The following is a 27,817-nucleotide window of genomic DNA, read 5'->3' as shown; positions in this document are numbered from 1 at the left end:
AGGCCTATCTCATCAGCTGGACCGACTCTGGCGTGCTCCGTTGGGTCAAGTCTGCCTCCCTGGACCCTTCATGAATGGCCCTGGGTTGCAGCTACTGTCTTGACTAGATGACCAGCCATTACACTCTCCATCGACGAACCATCACCGGCTCAAGTTGTTGGTGAGTCCGAATGGGTTGTCCATCCAACTTCGAACCGATTCTTTGCTGCTGGACAAGTAGGGTCGAACTTACCTGAGTAAGGTCTGGTCGTCCTAACGGCGTTGACAGTCGACTCAGCAATGCAACGAGCTCCCAGCGAGTTGCTACTCCGCTCTCGCCCTCTTTCCTTCTCTCCCTCTTTTTTCTCTCCCTCTCTCTCATTCCCCTTTTCTCTCACTCTCTTTCTCTGTCCTTCAGAGGTGCTGGCCCTCCTAGGCGCGGCCGGAAATGGGCGACTCGGCCGACTCAGCGTAGTGCGGCAGCAAGTTGTGGTGATCCGGATCCTGATCTCTCTCTCTCTCTCTCTCTCTCTCTCTCTCTCTCTCTCTCTCGGTGGTGATCCTGAGACGATCGCGGCCCTTATTAAGGGCTAGGATTTGTTCGTTGGATCGGTCCATGTGGTCGTCATTTCACGCCGCATTGGTGGGTCACACCCTCTGATTTCATTTGAATGTCGTTAATCTATCACGTGAGATGAATTTCTGTCACTGTGGCCCACCGAAGGAACTGACCTGATTGAGAAATGGGTCCCGCTTCATCACGGTGGGTTCTTCAGTTGGACGGGGAAGATGGAATGGTCGTCAATGGAAGATCCGAATCAACAGTCTTATCCAACGATCGAAGCCCTTTGGATGGTCCGGATGGGTTGACTGATCATTGTGGGGACCACTTATCCCATCAGTAGTCGTGATCCCTTAATATCTCACGAGAATTTCCGCCGCAACTACTTTATCGCGTGAAAGGAGTTACTTTCGAGAGGCTGGTCGCCCTAACGGACAGGGCAGCGGTTGCCCTAGCTTGGACGTATCGAATTGGCTGGATGGAGCCGCAATGATGGCTCATATCACGCCAGTTCGGGTTTCTTAAAGAGGAAGGCGTTTTTCTTCCTTTCATCGTTCAGAGAGGAATCTTCATTCCTCGGTGCTAGACAGAGGGCCGAGATTTACGCTGAATGGATGGCCAAGATTGTAGGACACTATCTGGCTCGAATTTCCAGCCTGGCAGCGCTCAAGCAAAACTCTATTTCAGAAATCAGCCGCGCAAGGCTATTTTGTGCTGGAAATCGTGAACCTAAAAGCATGTCTCAACGTGCAAGCAAGGTTTTATACTGGATGGAATCTAATGACCGACAAGATGGACGGTTTAGATCGTCCTCACGATTCGCGAAAGTGGCCCATCTAACGATCGAAGTCTTCCATTTAAAACGCCCACAGGCGGGAAATCAAAAAGGAAGGAAGAGACTTTCTTCTTCGGGTATTCTTCAGTCAAACCCGGTTTGACCGAGGATGTGACTCAGTGTACCGCATGTGCACAAACCGATGGTGCACACACCTCTAGGGAGGGGTCTAGAGTGATGTTTTGGGAAATCCAATCTGTTCACTTGATTCCGCTCACCGTAATTAGCTTTTAATTCAAAAATAGAGTTTATCCCATTATCATATGGGCCACATTTATTGATTAGTTTGTCTAATTAATGATTATCTATAGCCTAACGGTCGGATCATTTCCTGATACGGTCTTCGACTTTTCTTAATGTCCTCAAGCTACTATGGATAGGCTTCAACGGTTACTTTCGTGATTTGATAGTTACATCATGTAACTATGTGTGCATGTAGTAAGTTGTTGGCCTAATGAATAGCAAACCACTAGTCTTAATGTTACGGCCATAAGTATTTCGGGCCCGTTTAATTGTGGATCCTAGCGTACACTATATATATATATATATATATATATATATATATAGGCTGAGGATTTGGTGATGGAACGATTACATGACTTTTAAATCAGTTCGATGGTTCACAAGGGTTTATAATGGTTGTTAGGTCAAAGACGATTATTTACTTCTTCAGATTCTTACTCTTAATCAGGGGTGTTGGACTCTCAGGAGTTTCAACACCAGGTCAAGGGTTCAAGTACCCATAGCTAGTGAAATTCCACTATGGCGTGCGTGTGTGGGTTGTCGGCGTGTATGATAAATAAAAATAAAAAAAGATTGACGATTGTGACATTTAGTGATAGATACATAATCAACCTCACAATTTAATGGTCATCAGATTTGAAATCTACGGTCACATTGACTGTATCCCATGGTCCAAATGAAAGATTGTCTTGTTGTACGTGGATCGATCTGACATGTTTGGGAGTGATATCACATGCCTCAATGGTTAGGTTCATACACCCTGATCCATAGTTCAAGTGGTAAACTGAGTGAAAGATATCTCGTTCCAATATTGAAGCCTTAATATCAATTCAAGTACTGAAAAGTACACAGTATTACAATGGTCTAATCTGACACAAGTGTGTAGCATTCAAACAATTGATTTTAACAATAGGCAGCTCTACAATTTTTTTTACATATCATACCCATGCATCAAGATGTAGAGTGAGACCTTTTATGTGATGGGCATGATATAACTGAGAACAATCCAAACAGTCAGTTCACCATAGGTTGTGTGATTTTCAACTATACAACTATCTGTTTCACCATATTTGCATGATATAACTGAGAACAACCCAAACAGGGAGTGAAATTTTTACCATGCAACTTATTAAAAGGTGTTAATTGGTCTAGATTGTGAGATGATGCCATGAAAGGGTCGTTCATGCTAAGTCACAATAGAGGTGGTACAAACTCTTTTCTATAAAAGTATCATAGATTGTATAAGATTAAACCAGATCATTTTGTCAAACAAATTGGAAATTAAAAGGACTTAGTATGATATTTATGGGCTTCGATGTTTTAGCAAAACCATAAAACAAAAATATTAATATAAATGATAAAAGTCCAACAATTCAATAGGCGACCCAACAAATAGATAATTCAGAACATAAAAAGAGTAGCAGATCATTCAACAAAAAACTAGAGCTTCAATCTTCCAATCTGGGGAATTTTTAGTGCATTGCAATTTAGGGCGAGGCCCATCATGTCAACAAGTTAGATATCTGAACCTTTAATCTCCATGAGGATCATATATCTTGAAAATTAGGCTGATTAGAGCTGGGCATCAGACCGAGTCGAATCGGATTGGGCCCAACTCAACCAGGTCCGAGTTCTGCATGGCCTGACCCAAACTCGGTTAGATCCAAGACCGAGTCCGGGTCCTCTGACCAGATCCGATCCTAAACCATGCTGACCTGGACCGATCCGAGTCCGACTCGGTCTGGAAAACCGAGTCGGATCGGATTGGCCCAGGTTTCCTTATGTGAGCCTATAATTTAGATGGTCCATGCATGCTCCAGCTACTCTAAATTTGAAAGCCTAGAGTCTGGCAAAGCAAACGGACTAAAGGAATAGAATTACCAAAACAAGAGAAACCAGAAACTAACAACAGCTATTTGGCCAACCAATACACCAACCTTTCCAGCTAACACACACCTTTTCCCCTCTTTAGACCTCCAAAGGATACACAATTTCTAAATGCTATAACACGGTTAAAATATTGGCCAATATATATTGTCTTAGCTGCCAAACCCAAATAGCTATGATATCAGCCATCGATCCAAAAAAGAAAAACTATGACATTGGCCAATACTATACATATATTGCATATAACTGACAATACAGAACTAAATGTATCAAAATCCATGCCAATAGTTCAGACATAGTGTGCATCGGCCAACATGTATCATCACACTGATTTTATATGCACCCATGCCAAAATTTCAAATCTGATTCCCATTTCCCGATATAACAAATGAATTCAGGAAATAGCTTGAAATCCAAAACTGAAACTGTATTAAAAGAAATTACAAAAGAAGACAAGATTCAGGATATGTTTGGTTGCACCCACTCTCGCAAAACTATGATGAAATTTGGTGAAACAAAACGCACCCTAAATTTAAAATTTTAAAAATAGCATTATAGTGATAAAAAGATATAAAAGTTCAAGTTTTAAATTGACAGAAATGTTGGAAAAGAATTTAAATATAAAGGATCTATTTCAACTATGAAAATAATAAAAGGGGTGGAAATTCAAGATGTTGATGGAAATCCAAAACAGAAACTATATTTTTAAAAAAATTTACAAAATCAGACAAGATTCAGGTTGCGTTTGGTTGCACCAATTTTCGCAAAATTTCATGAAACTTTGCACCAGATTAGACTGATTATCATGAAATTTGGTGCAACAAAACACACCCAAAATTTAAATTTTAAAAATAAATTATCATAGTAATAAAAAGAAAGAAAAGTTCAAGTTTTAAATTGACAGAAATGTTGGAAAAAAAATAAATATAAAGGAGTTATTTCAACTATGAAAATGATAAAGGGGGTGAAAATTAAAGATACTGCCAGAAATCCTTGAGAAAAAAAGTGTTCAAACACGCAAAAAGTGAGGTTTCTCACAAGAGAGAAATGATCATATTCCACAAGGATCCAAACAGAGGAAATGGCAGAACAAAAATCTGAACAATCCACTCATCAAGTGGGCCACATACATACATTAAGTCAAACCATCGTCTGTAAAATGATTTCAACGATGTAATCCTCCTCATGAACCGATCATAAAAATTCCCATCCCAGATGATCCTTATGATGTGCCCACCTTTAGCACGGCTTGGATGTTATCCACAATATGCCAGCAGAAAATAAAAACAGAAAAAAAAAAAAAAAAAAAAATGGAGAGATTTTGAATTCAAGGAATAGACAAAGATCTGAAGAGAGAGAGAGCGAGAGAGAGAGAGAGAGAGAGAGAGCAAATTCTTCAAATCTCTCCATTTTTTCCCAGCATGAAAACTATAAAAAGAGATGATTTCCACAAATAGCACTCTCAAGTCTTAAGAGATCAGCAAAGAGAAAATAGAGTTTAAAAACACATAGAACTTGCAAACCTTCAAAATACAACAAATGAATGAAAATTGCTAAAATACAAAAATAAGAGATGGTGGACATCATTATGAAGACATCATTCATGGAAGCACCTTTACAATCCAATGAGCAAATTCCCACACCTTAGCACATGGAGATGGTGGACCCCACTCAACAAGAAAACTCTAGAATGGTTGCTTCAAATTTGAAAGAGAAGACAATGTGTTAGATTGCACCATTATTTCATGAAAATATCATGATATATTGTGCCACATTAGACATGATATTTAGTGCAACCAAGATGTTAAGAAGTTATATGGATAAAAAATAGTATGGTTGCGGCAAATACCATGAAATTTCATGACTAATCAATCTAATTTGGTGCAGATTTTCATGAAATTTGGAGCCATCTATCCATTTTTTTTCATATCATTTTATAGTATTAACCCAAAAATAAAGTAGATCCAAATCTCAAGTGGACCACATCACAAAAAACAATGTTGATTGAACAACCACCATTAGGAACTTCCTGAGGGCTGCAAAAGTTTTGGATGGAGATGATATTTGTTTTTTTCCCCTTCATCCATGTTTGTATGACCTAATCAATAGGTTGGATTTCAAATAAACATTACAGTGGGCCTTATGATGTTTTAAATGTTAGACATTCAATTACTACCATTTTCCTTTGGTGTGGTCTACTTGAGATTTAGATCCACCTCATTTTTTATATCAAGCCCTAAAATGTTAGGGAAAAATGGATGAACAACACGAATAAAACACATACATCATGGTGGGGCTCAACCCAATTCATGGTGGGGACGACTGGGGTCCTTATTGCCAGAACCAAGTACTAGACCTACTGTTTTTGGTCTTGACCTCTTCTCAATAATGAGAGAGGAGCCTCACCTAGCTGGTGAACCATGTAGCCTGAATTCATGGCTTGTAGAGGCCTGTTAGCCCATGTAAACAAAACTCGTTGTAGAACCCTTCTTAATCACAGTACTCGGAAGCAAGTGCTTTAGTTGGCACTCTGTTAGGATCCAACAGAACTAAGGGGTGCAGACAGTGCACTCTAAGGGACTCTGGACAGTCTAGGAGCATGATGATACTCGTGAATGTGGAGGGTAGGCACCTTTGGTAAGGTTTCAAGTGCTGCAGATTAGATGTGCAGCAACTTGCACATGATTAGGTTCTATGGAGGCATGGTAAAAGAAAGAAAGTGCCAATTTCTTTGAAAGTTACTCTCCAAGAAATTGTTTGTGGAGAACATAAAAAAAGGGGCGGGTGGGGCATATTTTTAGGATTTCTTTTTTTTATTATTTTATGAAAACACATTCTTGGAAAAACGTTTTCCACCAAAAAGAGAACTAATCAGGAAAAAAAATGTCATTTTCTTTTAAAGTACTTTCCACCCAAATACTTCCCAAGCTCCTAAACAGGCCTTGATAAACTTAGAACACTGTCATGTTCAAATGGTGTGATTGTGAGAATGCCCCTGCTGGTGCCCTGACAGAAATGAAGAACATCGATGAATGCCAAAAGGCTTTGATTTAGACAGTCAAAAGGAATATTATACCTAACTTGGAAACTGGTGTGTCCTTTGTCACTGGAAGATCGGCGTGGATATCTGTCAAAACAGATGAACGGCGTGGATATAAGGCAGATCACATGCATCAGATTCACTCCACAGTCAGGGATTCATTAGAATAAAAAGAAATAAGAAGAGGATTTATAAGAAGAAACTATCAAAGATTTAAAATAGAATCCTCACCAAAACCTGATTCAATCACGAAGAAGGAGAGGAGTCTGGCGTCGGGCGACGGGCAGGTAGCAGAACGAGTGTTGAAGAAGAAGAGGAGACTGGAGACGAAGAAGATCGTCCGTCGGACAGGCAGCAGAACGTCGGGCAGTGCTCGTCCGTCGTTCGGGTTGGGTTAGGGTAAGAAAAAGAGCGGGAAAGGGAGAGTCGGTAAGGATAAAAAGAGTCAGAATAGTTAGAGTTAAAAAAATAAAAATATTTTATGCTACCGGCCCACCATTTGATCCAGGTCTGGTCGGATAGGGTCGGGTATATTCGGTTCGGATATACGGTCGGGTAGGTCTGAACATAGGGTTATCCGAACCGGACCGGACCGAAAAGAATCAGATCTGAAAATTCCAATCCGATCAGGCCCGATCTTAGCCGTAGGTTCTATTCGGAACGGGCCGGATCGAATCGGATCATATTCGCCGGATCCGGTCACAAATGCACAGCTCTAAGGCTGATCCACTCATTACGAACCACCTGAGTCATCCATTGATTTCAATGGTGCAGCCTACTAGATGAGGAGTTTCATGGTGGGGCCCACTATTTACATAGATCAAGATGAGGAGTTTCATGGTGGGGCCCACTATTTACATAGATCAAATGTCTGAGAAAAATCTCTCTCAACAACATGGTCATAATAATCCCTACCACTGAGTTAGTAAAGGAATTTAAAATGTTGACATTTTATTAATTCATCTAAATGGTTAAGATGGATTGTTGAGGAGAGATTTTGACCCTGGCCCACCATATTGAGAAGGTATCGCCCCAATCTGTACCGTCCAAAACCAGGGATAATGGAAAAACGTCCGAGCCACTGTTCGATAAAAGAAAAATGTATTTACCTTTTTTATTTTTCTGTTTTTTCTGTTTCACCGTGCTATTTTGATTTTTTTTCTTCTTTTGCTACAATGACTTATCAATTTTATCTCCTTTCTCCTACTTTTTTTTCTTTCTTCTTTTTTTTTTTTTTTTTATTAATGTGTTGCCTTTTCCCTTCTGTCTCTTTTTGCCTTCTCCCTTCTTTATTTTCAAAGTAATCTGCGTATGTGTCATTAGTGAGGCAAACTGTAAAAATGATTTTTTTTTTCCCTCCAATTGCAAAAGAGTGGATAAAGTGAAACCCAGATCCACCGAGGTGGGAGTGAGCCTTGATTATGAGGCTAAGGGTGATGTATATGCCTTAAATCCATGCTAACCATTTTCAAAGTTCATTTTAAGTCGTGATCCAAAAATGAAGCATGCCCAAATCTTAGTGGATCACACCACAGAAACAGTCTTGATTCAATCTCCACCATTAAAAACTTCATGGAGCCCACCAGAATGTTTATTTGCCATCCAACTTGTTGATGCGGTCACAAAAATTATATGAAGAGACCACACAGATATCATCTTCATCCAGAGTTTTGTGGCTCACAATAAATTTTTAATAACTAATTACTATTGCATCATTGTTTCTTGTGCTATGGTCATCTGATATTTGAATCTGCTTCAATTTTTTTTTATCATATTGAAATTAAGTTTTCAATATAGATGTCAGCATGAATGTAGTCACATACATCAACGTAGGCTCCATAGTCAGGGTCCCACACACCTCAACAGATCTGGGGATCCACCCAAGCCGCGCCCTAGGAATGATGTAGGGTGCACTTGCACTAACAGACCGTGATCAACACCGGGTCATTACTCTTGCTTTGGTGGTAGACTCCCAGGAGTTTCAACACCAGGTCAAGTATTCGAGTACCCATGGGTGGTGAAATTCCACCAAGGCGTGAGTGGGTGGGGGTGTGTGCATGAGTTAAAATAATAATAATAATAATAAGACCATGATCCTTGGGTAACATGTTAGTGTTTTTACCCCAACGTGGGTCACCTTGGTGTGTGTAATTGTATGTGTCCATGAGTTTTTACGGGAAAAGGTGGTCATTAAATGCCTACTATTAAAAACTTTTTAGGCCCACTGTAATCTTTATTTGCCATCTAATTTGTTCTGCTGATAAGGTCAAATAAACTTGGATGAAGGGAAAACACAAACATAAGTTAGATTCAAAACTTTTGTGCCCCCAAATTTTTTTAATAGTGGCCATTCAATCCCAACTATGTGGTCCACTTATGATTTGGATCTGCTTCATTTTTTGGATCACCTCTAAAATGAGCTCAAAAAACTAAAGGATAGTGTAGATATACAACACATAACGAGGTGGGGCTAATGATCAAAGAATACCCGCTAGTCTAGTGGTCTACGAAGCTTAATACATGTAAAATTTGTTCACTTGGCATGTATTAAATTAAACTAAGTATACTAAAATGTGAGAACTTTTGTTGCTAAGTCAAAATCCCAAAATCATTTTGTGTGACGATGTTAACAATTAATTTATGGACACTTGTTTATTGAAATTAAATATCGTTATTTCTTCATCCCCCAATAATTAAACCATCTGATAGCAGGATGATGAAGTAAGCATAAGTTAAGATTAATTACATAAGTTGGGATTATTGGATATTTTTTATTCTTCACACTACAATAAAAATCCACCAATCTAGGGCCAATTACATGAGTGGAATGAGTGCTAATAAACTACATGAATTTAAGGCTAATTAGAGGCATTGATTGGTCTCAAATCATCGACACTATTTATCCAATTTTAATTTTAATTTTTCCTAAAAGTTTATTAGGAAAATTGATTTCAAATGGTTAAGGATACGCATCAGTAAAATGAGTGTCATAGCTTGCATGAATTTAGAAACAATTTAAGAGTATTCGAGCGGCCCCCAAATCGATGACACTATTCATTCAAATTTAATTTTAAATTTTTTCTTATAATTGTTTAAGAAGAGTGATGTCAAATACATAATAATCTGTATTAATGGGATGAATGTCAAACGCTAAGGGCCTGTCTGGCCGGGCAGATTGGATGGGATTGGAAGATAGATCCTAGGATTGGCTAGGCGTGCCAAATAGACACGGGATCTTGATCCCGGGATATAGCAATCCCATGGATCTTAAGACAATCCACTGACATCACCATCATTACCTTTAAATCCCATCCAATCCACCCTAATCCCTTCAAATTTGTCTGGGACGTGTTTGGTTCGAGGGATTGAAAGGGATTGGAAGGTTTAATCCCGGGATTGGCCGGGCGTGCCAAACAGACCGGATATAGCAATCCCATGGATCTTGCACCAATCCACTAACACAGCTATTATTACCTTGAAATCAGTGCAATCCACTCTAATACCATCCAATCCCTTCCCATCTGCCCGGCCAAACGAGCCTTAAATGATTTTCAAGACTATTATGAGCAATCAAATTACTCCTTAAATCCACGAACATTACTCATCCAATTTTTTTTCCTTTTTTTTGAAAATTTCTCTAAGCGAATGATTTTAAATGTTTAGAATTATGCATTAGTGTGATAAGTGCCATAACTTGTATGAATTAGGGGCGAATTTGAAGTCAAACTAAGCTTGTTAAGTTTTTCAAATATTAATAATAATATCATCAAACAGGCTAAAGTAACATTCTCAAAAACAAAAAGGAACAGTTTTGCCACTACAAATATAGTTAAAAAATTTTAAAAAAATTAAAACATTATAATATTTGGATTAAGAAGGAGAAAAAAGAAGAGAGTCCAACATACTTAAAACCTTATTCTTTCCTTTTCTTCTTCAATCTAAGGTTTTCTCGATAGGTTTCTTAAATGTTGCAATAAGGTTTGAGGGAGAAAGAGCATTAGGACTTAGGAGACATGGAACTATGGGAGAGAGCTGGAGTGTTGCGACTAGAGAGAATGAAGGGTTTATATAGCAAGAAGGAGAGAGGAGGTGGAGACAGGTAGGCAAGTGAAGAAGGTGGATACAAGTAAGGGTAAGTGAAACTAAGACATTTGATACTCTAGCAAGGTATGAAGCTTGCTATACATTCACTTAAAGATTATACACATGTTAAATACTAATTCAAATCAGAACAACTCAAATGTAGAAACCACAATCCCTGGGAAGCCGCAATGCAAAAAATGATTTAATTTTTAAATCCTAACTTCTCATTCATGGACACTATATTGGATATTTTCAAATTTAACTATTTAATAAATGTCAATTAATCTTCTAATCACATAGTAATATAAGTGTTTTTTTAAATACATTTTAAATGATATTCATAATTGAAACAGTTCAGCTTATGTCATAGGCTGCATTTATAATTTTTAAGTACCTACGTATCATCCATCATATTCTTCAGTGTCAATGTTTTTCTCTAGGTTAGGCTAAGTATGATAGTTTTCAATCATTGAAAAGCCCGTGGTGACTCTTCCATCCTAAACGTGACAATAATGTCTGTTTTTAGAGTTTTTTTTTTTTTAACATAGACATTAACCCACTTATCTCTTTTAACACACTTAAAAATAGGTTTTCCTAAATTGTATTGGCTAGGTATAAGCTATGTTTGGTGGGTTTTAGTATAACGTTTGACGAGGTCTTGTGACTTTCATACATTGTCTTGAATCAAACGACTTCAAACCACTGAGCCTTCAATCTTTATTTTTCTTGGAGCTCACTAGACACTAAGACTCTTAATTCATGTTAATTGACAAACTATGACACTTTCAATATTCCTCGTTGTCAAATTGGTGACAAAACCTAACAAACCCTATACAATTTAATCAATACTTGAGATTACAAGTCTCAAACTAAAAACTTACATAATTTACAAACACCATAAGACATGACTTCTTTAATGCTCCCCTAACTTCCTGCAATACCACTATTTCTAAAAAGATAATCCAAACTGATAGTGGGAGTATATGTTTTTCTACATTTTTATTAGTGATCGGCAAAAGATGTTGGGTAAAATATACGTGATCACTGATAGTTGAAAAGTATGAGTATGATATAGCATTCAGATAGCAGAAACAATTGAAATTGCGGTTATAGGCTGCAATGCGTCTAAGTGCAGAATATGACAGAGCTATAAAATATAAACTAAGTCTTGGAGGGGGGGGGTGTGTGTGATTAGCACCAATTAAAAATTCTAATTGTTTAGCATAAACTAATTTGCAATTAAACTAAACAAGGCAATATAACTCTAAAAGCTTCGAAGCCAATAAATGGTCTAATCATATAGGTTACTCAAAATATGCAAATTAAGCAACTAGCCTATAACATAGTAAGCATGTGTGTATGAAATATGATACCTATCGATCATAGACATTCATCTAATCATACATGTATAATTAAGCATTCAAACACATAAACATAATTAAACAAATACACAAATGGCAGCCTCAAACACAAGCATGTATAGTGGTTCGGCTACGTGCCTACTCCACTCTCGGCAGACGCACTTAACCCACGAGTATACCGGATTTCACTATTGGAGGTTTTAAACCAGGTCCACTTCAAACCTTTACAGCACTACGAAATGACTCTACAATTTATGCCCTACATAAGAGCAAGGGTTATACTCCCGAACCCGACGGTTTAAGCCATACAAGCCAATGTCCTAATCCCGAACCTAATATTCATGCTCTATACAAGAGCAAAAGTTCTACTCCCGAACTCAACAATTTAGACCACATAAGCCAAGTTCCTACTCCCAAACCTAAGATTTATACTTTACACAAGAGCAAGAGTCCTACTCCCGAACCCAACGATTTAAGTCACACAAGTCAATGTCCTACTTAGGAACCTAGTCGAGTTTGATGATAGCAAACTCTTAACCTTAATCCTAGACAAGGAAAGTGACTAACCTATGAACTTCTAATAATGACACTTACTTATCGAATAGAGTCAATTTTTATAGCTCTTCCTGGGTTGTTTGATTTCTGTTCTCCCATGCTTCAATCAACTCCCCAGTGCTCCCCCGATCATGTTGTTGCTACTTTACCAAGGCTTTAGCTCCACAATCAATCTCCTTTTATTTGATGCTTCCTTCAAGATGACCAAAGTGATAGGAGTGGGTTGAATATTTTATTACTAATGGGAAGTTATTTTTCCCAAGAGATTCAACTGATGGACACTCTAGAGTATCACAGAGACTATAAATACACCTAAAATGTTGGTCTCAATACTCTAGAGAAGCTAGGTGGGCCCCACCATCATGATTGTGAGAGATCCACCCAGTCCATCCATTTTTCCAGCTCACGTTTGATCATGAGATAAAAAATGAGGTAGATCCAAAACTAAAGTGGGCCACATGAAAGGAAACAGTAGGGATTGAATGCCCACCGTTGAAACACTGTGGGCCCACACAAAAATTTAGAACTTGATAATATTTCCGTGTTTTCAGTTCATCCTAGTGGTAATGACTATATGAACCGTTTAGATGGCATACAAACATCATGGTTGACCAAAAAAGTTTCAATAGTAGGAATTTCTCTCCCCACTTTTTCCTGTCGTGCATCTCATTTTGATCGTTGAATATTTCTCATTTTTAGACCATGTCCTAACAAGAATAGTAAAAACCGATGGACCGGATGGATTTCTCACAAATATTATGGTGGGCCCATGACGGGGACGACCTAACTGCTCCTTGGAAACGGATTGGCTACTCCTACGCCACGGCCAATGGCTGATGGTTGGTGCTTTGTGGGCCCCACCATGATGTATGTGTTTCATCCATGGTGTCTATCTATTTTTCTAGATCATTTTATGGTACGATACCAAAAATGAGGTACATCCAAATGTCAACTAGAACACACTACAGGAAACAGTGTTGAATGAACGCTGACCATTAAAAACTTTTTGAGGGCCATAAAAGTTTTGGATCAATCTGATCTTTATTTTTTCCCTTCATCTAGGTTTGTATGACCAAATCAACATATTGGATGTTAAATAAACAATACAGTGGGCCTTATAAGGATTTTAATGGTGGATATCCAATCAATATTGTTTTCCTGTGGTGTGGTACACCTGAGATTTATATCCCGTAAAAATGTATTAACAACATGGATGAAACACATACATCATGGTGGGGCCCACAGAGCACCGACCACCAGCCACCGGGCTAGTGGCCGGGGGAGTAGCCAGCCCGTTGGGGTTATAACTTATATGGTGTGCTTATTGGGCTATCCGAAGTATTGAATCGTGGCCAACTGCGGTGTATTGAGCACGGAGGATGAAGGGTACTGATTAGAGGTATTAGCCAACCAACGGTTACGATGAAACCGTAGGGCACGTTTGGCATGTGTCAATCAGGGCCTTCCTTCTAGCTTCCCTGCCATTTGTACGGCAGTTTGATTCACGATCCTAACCATTTGATAGGTGGCATTAATATCACGGTATCAAATGAATATGGTCGAGGATCGAATAGGTGTCATTTTAGAAACATGAGCCATCCATGATATGGGCCACAACATCTATGGCTCAGATTGATTTGTCCCCATGCCATGTGTACGGCGAAGAGATGGCTCTGCCATATACCGGTCACCAGTCTAAATCTGATGTCCAAAATCAGAAAATTAAGAACGAACGGTCAGTATTACCTTTGGGTTGTGCTCCATCCGAAATAGGAACTATAACTTGGATGGACATTCATCTACTAAACGGTCTAGATGTGCATGAATAATGACCGTTGGATTTTAGAATAGTACACCAACGTCGTCAGAAAATGCATCTTTCCCATTATCTACTGGTTTTCAATTCTAAGAAGTGAGGCCCACATTTCTGTAATCCAGACCGTTGGTCAGTTGTTTCCAACTATGGATGGACCATTACACAAAAATAACCTTAGTTGGATAACTTGACCTTGTGATTTGTGGCCTAAATATAAGAACGGTTTATATTCAACAGAAAAAAGATAATTTTGGAGATATGAAATATATGCTCCATCTACCGTTGGAAAATAGATTAAGGGTCTGGATAACTGAACCATGGCTCCACTTCTCAACCACACGCAACAATATTAAAATCAAAATAAAACAAAGAAAAAAAAATGCAAACCAAACACACAACAAATATAAAACCAAAATAAAACGAAGAAAAAAATTGCAAACTACGGTTAGCATATTTGGGTGGTTTTTTTGTGAACCCATTTACTATGGGACGCATATTGCATCCTAACCCGCCCTTCTTTAGCTAGAAATGGACAGGTTTGTGAGCAGTCTCACTATTATGTATGCCGTTCATTCATTTTCTTGGATAACTTTAAGATATGATTAAAAAAATGAGGCTGATTTGAACCGCTGTATCTAATACTTGCATTTAATGCATTTAATGCTCTATGTATTGAATGCAACCCGGCTTATTATTGAGCGGTGGATATACCTAATTTTTATGTGCATATTTTAAAATTATTTGAAAGAACGAAAGGTGGGCATGAAAAAATAGATACATTACAATGAGCCCACCCATAGAGGTGACCATTCGTGGCTAGAGCCTGCAAAGTAGGATACAGTCCAGGTCCTTCGACTATGAGGGTGGATTATGTGAGGCCGTGGCTTCACTGAAGACCATGCTGTAGTTACCATGAGATTATCATGGGCCCCTCTTTGATGTATGTATTATGTATTGATGTAGAGTGGGTTGTAGACAATTTCATGGCCAAGATGGGTCAAAAAAGGCACGGTCGACGATAGAAGTTGTTCATACTGTTAGACTCTAAATCGGGCATATCTCGCAATTCGAAATGAGTTATTTGACATACCATATATGAATTTGGCGCAGGACAAGCTACTTTAGCCATCCAACCCAGCTATGTTAGGTTGCCCGTGCCGAATTTGAAAAATACCATCAAATTGACGGCCGTTTTCCCGTTTTAATTCTATTTTTATTATAAATATTAAGTTTTAGTTTGATTATAACTCTTCATCCATTGGGCTTTATGAGTTGCACACAACGTGAAAAGTGCTTAGAATAATTAGGAGATTGGTGTGGTAAAGCCAAGTAAGACACTATTTTTGGCCAAAAACCTTGCACACTCATAGACATCACGACCATATATAAATAGTAAGTTTAATATTTATAGTAAGTTATGAATTCTAGGAGTTTTAGTTGTAGTTTGATTATAAAATATCTTTTGTTGCTTCAAATTCTAGGAGTTTTAGTTGCAGTTTGATTATGAAATACCTCTCATTACTTAGTATCTTAATTTAAAGAGTCGTGAACTCGTTTAATTTATTCATCAATAAAATTATGAATTTTATAGAATTTATTTATATTCTTCTTACTTTTTTCATCATGGATTTGAGAAGTCTACATGAGAAGTCTAGAGAAGCTCCATAAATTTAAAATAATTATCCTTGAGGAAGATAGTGATCGACCTCATTACATTCATCCCTACATCATGTATCCATGATGTCCATCAATTTTCTCATATCATTTCGTGGCATTATTACAAAAATGAAGTAGATCCAATTATCAGGTGGACCATACCATAAAAAACGATGGTGATTGACCATTAGTGGGCCACAAAAGTTTTCAATCAATTTGATTTTTATTTTATTTTACCCTTCATCCAACCTCATGAGACTTTATCAATAAATTAGATGGTAAATAAATACTACGGAAACATTAAGGTGTGCCCTAAAAAGATTTTAATGGTAAGACAGTCAATCACCACTGTTTCTTATGGTATGGTCCACTTGATAATTGGATCTACTTTAATTTTGGGATAATTCTCCAAAATGATTTGTAAAAATGGATGAATAACTAAATATATAATATGTACATCAAGGTGACCCCATCGTAACCCTAGAATAAGGGAGTATGAAAAAAAAAAAAAAAAAACTCTTAATATAATAATGGCTCTCTTTCTCATTACAAAATATATATCACCTCAAATAAATTAGAATTTATTAACCTCTAGCTAAAGACTACGTCCCAAACCCCAAGTGAGAGGACATTATTTCATGAAATTAGTGTAAAAATTAATCCATAAAAGTGCTAGCTGAATGAGCAATACATCTCTAATGATCAAGCTCCACAAATCCTAACAAGTGGCCTCACCACCACCATGTGTTGAAACGATGAGATTTGATTAGTGGGCCGTAGGAATGGGCCTAAGCCTTTGTGAAGGTTTTTCCTTTCGGGACGCGGATTTCCTGCGAAAGCCTTTTACTGAAGTTCCTGCGCAAGATTCTGTGTGGGGCTCACTACGATGTTTTTGAGAAAGCCACTTCGTCCATCCGTTTTACGAGTTTATTTCAGGACATTTGACCAAAAATGAGGATGATCAAAAACTCAAGTGAGCCACGCGAGAGGAAATAGTGGGGATTTAGTGACCATCGTTGAAACATTTATATAGCTACAAAAGTTTTGTATCCGTTTAATTTATTGGCTTTTTCACTTAATCTCAGTGAAAATGACCTTATAAACGGTTTGGATGGAATATAAACATCAAGGTGGATCTTGGGAAGGTTTTAACGGTAGGAATTCTTTCCCCATTGTTTCATCTGGTATGGCCCCTTGAGTTTTGGATCCTAATCATTTTCGGTCTCATGTCCTAAACTGAGTTCATAAAACGGATGGACGGGTTAGATATCTAATAAACATTACAATGGGCCTCATCTAGAATCCTTGCGCAGCAACTTACTGCGAAAGGCTTTCGCAGGAAATCCGCGTCCTTCCTTTCGCATAGGCACCACCAATCAAATCACTCCATGTCACTGCACCACCTCTAAGGGTGGTGAGAACCTCACTGCCTAATTCATCTCTCTTAAAAAAAAGGCTCGCACCAATCTATCATAAGCATACGTACGACCCCGCCAATTAAATCTTGGCGCATAACGGTACAAACCTTTGAAGGTGGTGCGGGCCCCACTGCCGACTGTGCGTCGGTTTTCAATAATGGCGCCTACTGTCTCCTTATTAGGCACACGGGACCATTCCACTGTACGGAGAAGTCAGTGGCAATTATTGCGTGCATGGGATATATCGACCTTTCCAGACTAATCTGGCCGTTGATTAATGCTGAAAAGGAATGCTACAAGCGCTCGCTTGAGATGGATCGGGGCTTCGCAGCAAGTTGCCAAAGTACAATACTGGTTTGGATCCAAGCCACCCATCAAGGCATGGCCCATAAAAAGCTAGATTCTGCCTCTCATCAGGCCAACAAGAATGAATGATAAATTTATTTATTTATTTTTTAAAATAGAAGAATGGACTGTCTTTGGGACCAGCAGTTGCTGGTGGGATTGGATCATTGCCTTCCTATCTTGAATGTGGTGTTTGGAAAAAGGGAAATATATATATATATATATATATAGTGATTATTCAATGATAATTTTTCAGTATCTCCTATAGGACATGGATTTCATTTTTGTAGATTTTGACTATGATATTTGGATGAAATTGCATTTCCAGATCCAAGATTTCCTCTGTTCTCCGACTGTTAAAAAAAAAATTATAAATTTTCTTTTCTGCTCTTTTCTGTTATATTCCAAACAGGCTCTTATTGTTTTTTTTTTTTCCCTTTAGTCAAACACAAATAACCTTTACCAAGGTTTAGAAGAATATCCTATAACCTTAATGCGGTCTAATGAAAAAACGTCACGCATGTATACATAAGATGGGGCACACAACAAAAGAAAACACCGGTCTTAGTGTCTTAGTGAAATAACATTTTCACTATAGGCCTTATCTATAACATTTGCATATGGTACTTTTTCATTGGGATGTGAATTGATAATAATTGGTAGTGGTAGGATTCTTTTGAAAGCAATTTTTTTCTTTTTTAAAAAAATATTTTTATTTTACACACAGCTCACACACTCGCGCCAGTTGAATTTCACCACCTATGGGTACTCAAACCCTTGACCGGGAGTTGAAACTACTGAGAGTCTACCACCCAAGCAAGAGTAAGGACCTATTTTTGAAGGCCATATCTAGCTCAGTGAAAAAGCATCATGTTTGATTGTCAAATGTGGACAATGCAGTAAATAAAAAAAATTTTAAAAAAAGAAAAAAGAAAAAGGAACAAGACCAACATTTGAGGGGATTCTTGTTTTTCACTGTGGACATGTAGCTGGTAGACATGCATTGTGGTTTCAGCAGGCTAGGTCAAATTTGTACGACATCTAAATGCTGCTTCCTTTTTATGAGGCATGCTTTGATGGAGTGAGTCCGTTAGATCCAAACAACATAAGGAACAATCAAAGCTCGGGTCCCACATTTAAGAATCCTAGTAGCCAATAAATTTCCTAAGGGTAATGACATGATAATTAGGGTACAAGTTGTGATCCATGATCTAAGGTATCATTATAATGCCATGTGGCAAAATCCTCATGACTACTTCAACATTGTCCTTCTACTCAGAACATAAGAAAAAAAAAGAAAAAAAGTTCTTTTAGGTGAGTGGATTAAACATGTTTTTTTTTTTCGGAAACAGGCTTTATTTTATTTTTTTAAATGTCTTTTAAAGACTACTTTAAAAGAAAAGACAATTTGACAATCGATAATCATTTGTTGATCCAATCGCCTCAAAGATAAAAGAGATTTAATAGAGACAATCGATCAATCTATATAAGAATTATTCGAAAATGAAAGACACAAAGTCAAGTGGATAAACAATAAATAAAATCTCTTAAATTAGGTCGTTTCAAATGTTTAAATTTTGCTTCCTTTTCTTTTTAAAAGGATGGGTACCTTAACTTTGGTATAATTAAAGGGTGGAAATACTCAAATTTGAGAGTTTTATGAGGCATCCTCAATCCATCGAAAATCCTATCACATATATGGTTTGGGTCATAAAAAAGAACCCAATTCTAATATATAAGGTTCATACTTACCATATTGCAATACATTGGGATGCATATGAGTAAAGGTCTAAAATACCACCTGAATTATCAAATGGTTTGCGTTTAACCTCTCGGTGCTTTTAACCTTACTTTGAAATAGGTTGAGTATAGATCGGTTAAAGTCCAACCATTAAATTCCCAATGTAATTTAATTTTTAGTTAGTTTTATTATTTTCATAGAAGTTAATGTTCTTAAAATAACAAATTTTTAAGGAGCTTTTATATGAGGGAATAAATAAATGCTGAATAAGATAAAGTATAGTCCACACTAAATAAGTTTTAAAGATTAGGCAAAGTTAACCAATGAAATGTTTGTTACAATACATCCCGACACTCTATAGTAAGATGCATCAAGACTTTTGCAATTGGTTCTTGCTTAGCTTAGTGATGGTTGTGACTAGGGGTGCAACTCAAGTGGGTGGAGTTGGGTCAACCCGACCTCAATAGGTCCTAACGCACGACCCAATCCGCCTCGAATTCCAACCCGAGGTGTCGAACCCAAAATTCTCTATGCTCAACCAACCCAACCAAACTAACCCAGCCTAACGCAAATACATGTAATTATCCGAACCTTGACCTAACTTAACTAGAATTCAAATTGAGTTGGCATTTTCACACCAAACCCAATTCAAAGATCTTGACAACCGACCTGACCCGATGCAATTAGAATGGCGCGAGTATGTATCCACCTTCTAATGGGTAATTGTTCATTGGCTTGTACAAACCAAGGCTCTGTTATATTAGCATTAATGTCTCCTAACAAGAGTTGACTCCCCCCTTTGGAGTGCATACATATATACAATTAAAGCCTAGTTTTCTTAGGTTTATGAGAGTGCTCTCTACATTGGTGAGTGGTCTATATAAGTAGGAGCACAAGTAGAGGGTGTACATTCTTCTAAGGTATTCCTTAGTAAGATAATTCTTTTACAAATGAATAATATGAGAGAGATAAGTCTTATATTTTTTATTTATCTTATTTTAGTAAAGAAAAAAAAGATCAATATTGCTACCTCATGGACATAAGCATATTGTCTAAGCTATGTAAATCGTTGTGATTCTTTTCTCTTATTTTTGCTTTGGTTTTTAACTTTTTGTTTGGATATTTTCTTTTATGGTTTTACTTTACTTACATCAATCACATGCATGTGTTTTTACACAATAGACGCCACATATTTAACCAATCATTTATGTGGTACAAGGGACCACTAAAACAGATACACCACACTAACATATCTTTAAAATGATTTCATGCTTTTTAAAAATGATTTTGTGTACTTGTGTCTAAAACAATCTATAGCCAAGTAGGAGAATATAATATCTTGGTTGTCAGATCACAAAGCATCTTAATAGATGGACCAAGGGTCCAAAGAAAGTGTCTATTAATTATGGATCTTAAAGAACCATATCATGGCTGAACAATGACTTAAATAAACGATTCAGATCCTATGGTGATGAGCTTTAAAACTTGGATTCCAGAGGAAGAATAAAAGATCATCGATTTAAACTCCTAGAAGTATGCCTTAGTCCCATATGAGACATCTTTAAAGAAATAATAAAAGCCACCCATGTATATATAAACTTTGATAATAAGTCCGTCCAAGTATGCTTTTTTCTTTCTTTCTTTCTTTCCGCTTCTTCCATATATTTTTCCTCTTTCAACCTATCCATCTCGGACCGATGATCATTGTAATCTACAATCAAGACCATAAATATCACTGTATACTATCCATGTCATCAATAGATAAATTTTACATTGACTTTCCAAAGTTAAACGCCAAAAAACAAAGCTAAAGCAGCGACCGAAGCTACAGGCACGGGAGATGCTGACATGTTCCGATGAACAAGCATAAGTTCAGAAGATGCTGAGGAGCCATTAATACACTCGACAAGAAATAAAAATGCGGAAACAAGAATGCAAATAGCAATTGATAACTTACTTTAAATACACAAGTTTTTAAGTGCACGGTGGTTAAGATTAACACATCGGTTGATCTAACAAACCAGATATCTAATCAAAATTTCATCACAGAAGAAAAAAGAACAGCCATAAATGCTCAACGTAGCATCAGGTACAGGTACAACAATTCCAATAGCACATTCCATTATTAGCAGTGATTCATCTTATACTGAATGCATGATAAATATATTAAGGGATACTATAAGTGTAATTTGTGGTTTAGCTCTGACTGGGCCAGGTTTCATAGCCAGTAGATAGACTGTTTTAACAATGAGATCATGGAATGGAGTACCCATGTGGTAGTATTGGTGTGGGTATAAGCCCATGTAAATAATAATAATAATAATAATTTGGTTTGTATGGTCTCAAAAATAAGATTAATTTAAATTTTGGGGGAAGGATTGAATTCCAATAGTTAAAAACTTTTGAGGTGACAAAAAAGGATTGGATCAAGTTGATGTTTGTGTTTCTCTCCGTCAAGGGCCGTGTGGTTTTTCCAACTGGTTTAATGGCAAATAAATATTATAGAGGGCCCCAAGAAGTTTTGAACAATATGCATTCAATCACCACAATTTCCTGTGATGCGGCGCACTTGAGATTTGGATTTGCCTTGTGTTGGGACCATGCCTTTAAATGATATGGCAAAATGAATGGAGGGCGTGGATATACAACAGATACATCAACGTGGGCCCCACGATTAGTACCCCGCCCACTAAGCTGTTACCCAGCCTTACCTAACCTGCACCCTCATGTGAGACGGCTAACAAACGCATCTGGACGGATGGCGTACTTGTCAAAGTTCCGAACCTTTCAAGGGCTGGGGCATGCACCAGGAACAGGGAGCGAGTCAGGTGCGGCCTGGCCTCACCCAACACGGTGCGGCCCTGACCATGGGGTCCGCCTTGTTATATGAATTATATATCCGCCTCGTTCATCTGTTTTTCCAGGTGATATCATGTCATAAATGAAAAATATTAAGCAGATCCAAATTAAGGTGGACCACACCATAGGAAATAGTGGTGATAGACCATTAAAAACTTTTTATGGGCCACAAAAGTTTTGGATCAAGCTGTTATTTTCTTTTCCCCTTCATCCGGGTCTTCGTGACCTTATCAACAGGTTGGATTGCAAATAAAGATTAGATGGACATTATAGTCAGCCTTAGGAATATTTTAATGGTGCAAGTTCAATCACCACAGTTTACTATAGTGTGTTCCAAACGAGACTTTTATCTACTTAAATTTTCGGACCATGCCATAAAATTATCCGGAAAAATGGATGGACGGTGTGGATATAGAAAATTTACATCTTTGTGGGCCCCACGGTTAGGGCCTCACCATGTTGTGTAAGACCGAGGCCGCACCTGATCCGCTCCCCCCAAAATAATGTTGGCGAGCTGTTCAATAAGTCAGACTAGTACCAGAAAAATGGTCCAGATTTAAATGTGGGTCATTTAATAAGTGTCCCACCCTCATTTTTTTATAGAGAGCTGATCACCTACAGGAATTGTACCACAGCTTGTGGTAGATCTCTGTGGGGCCTACCGTGGTGTATGCGTGGTATGAGCCCAAAACTGCAGCAGATGCAAATATCAATTGGACCGCATCACAGGAAGCAATGGTGATTGACCATCCACCGTTAAAATTTTCTTAGTGGCCACGGGAATGTTTATTTGCCATCCAATCCATTGATAAGGTCACAAAAACCTGAATGAAAGGACCACACTAATATCAGCTTTATCCAAAAACAATTGTGGCCCCTAGAAAGTTTTTAATGGCCAATCACCGCTGTTTCCTGTGGTGTGGTCCACCTGATATTTGGATCTGCTTTATTTTTTAGCCAATTACCTAAAATGATTTGGCAAAGTGGATGGACGGCATTGATTTAAAAAAATATATATCACGGTAGTTCCCACCGTTAGGATCCACCCATCTCGGTGGATAGCCGCGTCCGTCCATCTGTTTAGGAAATCAGTACGGCAAAAGCGATGGCCCCACGATGAAGAACACGTTCGTTTATCTGTTGATTCCAGCAGTGCGGCCCACATGATGAACGGATCAGTATGGATTTTTTTGTGTCTGGTGATCTTCATGCTGGGGCCTACCACAATACGATCAATGGCTCGGATCTCTGACACGTGTCCGGTGAAATGGAACTGCACTCGCATACCTTGCTTAGGCACCCACTAACCGAGCGCTACATAGGAGAAATATTCAGCTGATCCACTCCGTCCATCCGATGCATCGAACTATTTTCACTATGTATTTTAAGCATCATTCGATTAAAATTCTTATTTGGACCACACGATAGGGATAACTGTAAAGTCTTTACTAAAATTCTAAAATCACGTGGTATGGCCCACATGAGTCTTGTAATAACCTGATTTTTAGGTATTTTATTCATCCTGTTGTGAATTGTCAGATTAGTGGATTGGATGACATATAAAAATGGTACTGGACTCCACAATCAATATGAAGTATTTTAACGGTGGTACTTTCCATCTCGACTGTTTCCCGTGGTGTAGACCATCTAAGTTTTTAATCTTCGTGATGTTTTGTTTTCTGTCCAAAAAGAGGGTGAAGAACGTGATGGACGGGTTGGATCTAACACACGTGAATTCGTTATGTCCACGTCACGGAAGTAAGGCCTCACGCAAGCGTTTTGGAGTGAAAAATGGCAGTTCCGTCATTTCGTATGAAACCAGACGCAAATTCAACACAAACCGAAAAACGTTTGGGTACTTCGCGCTATATAGCTACCTGGGCGACTTTCATCAATGTCGGAGAAACGACTTAACTCGAATGAAATCCACGCCGTTCATCACGTCAACATCCCTTTTTGGGCCTTGATCCCAAAAATACTAATGGTGGTAATTCCATTCCAAAATTTTCTTGTAGCATGGCCCACTTAAGTTTTTTATAATCATGAACTTTGGTTTCAATGGTTATAATTAGATATATTATCTGATGGACGGTGTGGATATTGTAATATGAGTTTCGTATAGTTCCATGTGAATCCGGTAGCCGGTAGGTACCTATCACGAGATACTCTATCGGGACTCGTGCAAACCCTTCCCCGTTATCCTACGCACCCTTCACCGTTATCCTACGCACACTTCTCGCACATTATAAAACACCACCATCACTCCAATCCGCACCATCTCCCCACTTAATAAGCATGGCATCTCAGAGAACGCCTTTCTCTCTCTACTTCCTTCTCATCTCTCTCCTCTCTCTCTCCTCCGAAACCCGAAACGTTACAGCCCGAGACACCGAAACTCCAAGCGATCTCGTTCGGGCCTCTTGCACTCACGCCCGATACCCGACCCTCTGCATCCAGAGCCTCTCCTCCTACGCACCTTCCCCCAAAAACCCCAACGATCTCGCCCAGGCCGCCGTTTCGGTCACCCTCTCCCGCGCCCGACACGTTTCGGCCTTCGTTTCTCGGATCCTCAGTACCCGAAGCCCCGGCAAGAGGGAGCGAAACGCCCTCTCGGACTGCGTCGAGCAGCTCTCGGATTCCATCGACGAGCTCCGGCGGACCCTGTCGGAGCTCCGGCACCTCCGTGCAGGGACGTTTCGGTGGCAGATGAGCAACGCTGAGACGTGGGTCAGCGCCGCGTTGACCAACGAGGACACGTGTCTCGACGGCTTCCAGAGCGTCGCCGGGAGCGCGAAGACGGCCGTGCGGAAGAAGATCAGGAATGTCGCACGTGTCACCAGCAACGCCCTCTATCTCATCAACCGAGTGGCTCAGACAAGCGGGCGCGGCACCTGATGAAGATGGACGGCTTGGATCTCCCGTTAGCTCGCGTGTTTTCTTTCTTAACCATGGAATGCTAACTGCACTCGCATCACACGTGCAAATGCGGGACACGCGTACGACATCCCATCTGTCAATCAACTTGTAGTTGCCATCCTTCAAACATCTGACGGATATGATCATCTATAGGGTGTGCCATCTACATCACCTGATGAACGGCTCGGATTCGCAAACGTGTCCCTCATTTACGCGTGCGAAGCGAGTGCACTTAGCATTTCTCATTATATATTAGCCCGTTAATGGCCCAAGAGCGGGAAATACTAAAATCGAGTTTTATTAGGAGAAATGATATTTACACCCCCATCTTTTGAAACACGCTCCTGTTTGCTTTCTCAAGAAATAAAGGAGAAAGGAAATGGCGTGCATACACAAAAAGCGGGGTGTAAATATCAGCTACCTTTGTTGTGAGTTTTGTTCCATGTATGTAAATGTAATATTGTAATAACCAATCTATGAATAGTAAGGGCATTTTGGGCATAATTGATTTGAAATTGTGTTGCAAATTTGCAATTATGGAGTGGGCCATCTCTTTTAGAATCAATGGTGCAAAAGTAGGTGGGGGGAAGAAATGGTTGGAATGGTAATATTTGGAAATTTGCAAGAGGCCATCCCTTGCACCATTTAAAAAATAAGTGATATGTAACTGTTACTGTACGATGATGGATCAATCTCTTTATCAATAATAGAAAAGTGATGTCTGATATGAAGTAGGCTGAATAGGAAACTAGGAAACGGATTTGCTACTCTCCCACTCACCAATGGCTAGTGGTCGGTGCTCCGTGGGCCCCACCATGATGTATGTGTTTCATCAATGCCGTTCATCTATTTTTCTAGATCATTTTATGGTATTACACAAAAAATGAGATATATCCCCATCTCAATGGACCACATTATAGGAACCAGTGTTGAATTAAGGTCAACCATTAAAAACTTTTTGGGGCCCATAAAAGTATTGGATCAAGCTGATCTTTGTTTTTTCCCTTCATCTGGGTCTTTATGACCTAATCAACAGATTGGATGTCAAATAAACAGGCCAATAGGCCTTAGTAGGATTTAAATGATGGATATCCAATTACTATTGTTTTCCTGTGGTGTGGTCCACCTGAGATTTATATCCCTCTCATTTTTGGCATATAACCCTAAAAGAATCTTTAAAAAATGGATGAACGGAATAGATGAAATACATACATCATGGTGGGGCCCACAGATCACCGACCACCAGCCACAGATCCCTAAAAGACAGCTTTAACTAACTGATTGTTTTTCTTTTGAATCTAAACCACTCACCTTTTACTTTAACCATCTACTTGATAGCCATTAATTGGATGGTTAAGATTACTAGATTACTTAGATTCTAAACCTGCTCTATATACAGTGGGACCCACAATTTGGCTAATGTACATGGCTTTAAACTGATGCAACATGAGTCATCACCCTTTTTTAAATGGTGCAAAACTAACAAAAAAGAGGAAGTTATAATCTATGATTTTACGTTGGGAGATGGGACTGATATCTAAACCTCTACTAATTGATTTGCCGGTCCATCGTAACCATCCTACATTCTTGGAAATGAAATAATACACTTTCGCTATCTCTTGCTCTCAAAATAGCTTGTCGGCGAAATCAGAGAGGAAATATATGATCCTTGGGCGGAGGATATTCATGGTTTACTGAGGTTTGTCAACTGCAACAAGTGGCCCCCGTTGTTGGTTATCAAAACCATGGAAGCGGATTGGCTGGTGTACCACACATCAGCTATATCGCTTGTGTAGGTACGTGTCGGGCGATGACGAGCGCTGACGCTCCTCAAGCTCGGTTCAAAGGAGATCAAAGTTACATGGGCTTCACGATGATGTATTTATTATATCTACACCGTTCATTCATTTTTCAATATCATTTTAGAGTAAAAAATTAATCATATCCGAAGATCAACTGGACCACACCACAAATAGCAGTCGAGATAATATTTTCACCGTTAAAATTTTCGTAGGGTCCACCATAACGTTTATTTTTCATCCAATCTGTTCATAACGTCACGAAGATCTGGATGAAGATGAAAAAAAATAAAATCATATTGGTCCAAAACTTCTGTGAACCCCAAAAGGTTTCAATAGCAGACGTTCAATTCCCCCACTGCTTTTTTCAGTGTGGTACATTTGATCAGATATGTTTTATTTTTCGTCTCAAGAATTACTACGAGCTCGCAATATGGATGGACGGTTTGGATATTACACGTACATCATGATGGGACCCACAGAACTTGCTGACGTCAATACATTAGATATATAGCTGGTGTGTGGTACACCAGCCAATCTACTTCCCAAAACCGTTGATCTGTTAGGCCACACCAAGATGGACGGTGCCTTAAAATTCTCCATTCTACAGGTATTACCGAATCAACGAGATGCAACAGATCTAAATGGTAAAAATACCCGTCATGTAATGGTGGGGCCCACCCTTCGCCAGGATCGGATGTTCTACGGCCCTGATTACTTTG

At 38.8% G+C, this 27,817-nt stretch overlaps 2 protein-coding genes across 15 annotated transcripts in view; one reads left to right on the top strand and one right to left on the bottom strand.

Annotated features, from left to right (window-relative positions):
• The window catches only part of LOC131227841 (GPI mannosyltransferase 1-like), a 29,725-nt gene extending 22,742 nt beyond the window's left edge, over window positions 1–6,983 (bottom strand). For 7 of the 14 annotated variants that reach the window (XM_058223656.1, XM_058223663.1, XM_058223653.1 and 4 more), the window contains exon 1: window positions 6,778–6,982. The gene's annotated coding sequence lies outside the window, so the exon portion shown is untranslated. Of the gene's footprint in view, window positions 1–6,777 lie in introns of all 14 variants that reach the window. The other 7 variants (XM_058223658.1, XM_058223665.1, XM_058223669.1 and 4 more) reach the window with 2 other exon arrangements.
• Window positions 6,984–24,642: 17,659 nt separating this feature from the next.
• Window positions 24,643–25,800, top strand: LOC131227585 (pectinesterase inhibitor 3-like). Its single transcript, XM_058223393.1, has one exon. It carries the CDS (start codon window positions 24,676–24,678, stop codon window positions 25,273–25,275), a length of 600 nt encoding a protein of 199 aa, XP_058079376.1. The 5' UTR covers window positions 24,643–24,675; the 3' UTR covers window positions 25,276–25,800.
• Window positions 25,801–27,817: the final 2,017 nt, after the last annotated feature.

This window comes from Magnolia sinica, chromosome 15 (assembly GCF_029962835.1).
Source record: "Magnolia sinica isolate HGM2019 chromosome 15, MsV1, whole genome shotgun sequence".
Lineage (NCBI taxonomy): Eukaryota > Viridiplantae > Streptophyta > Magnoliopsida > Magnoliales > Magnoliaceae > Magnolia > Magnolia sinica.
Note: the sequence above shows the minus strand (reverse complement) of the source record. Positions and strands in the feature narration are given on the sequence as shown.

Bases quoted from the DNA above. Each gene is read 5' to 3' on its own strand.
- LOC131227585 (XM_058223393.1), top strand. From the start codon at position 24,676: ATGGCATCTCAGAGAACGCCTTTCTCTCTCTACTTCCTTCTCATCTCT.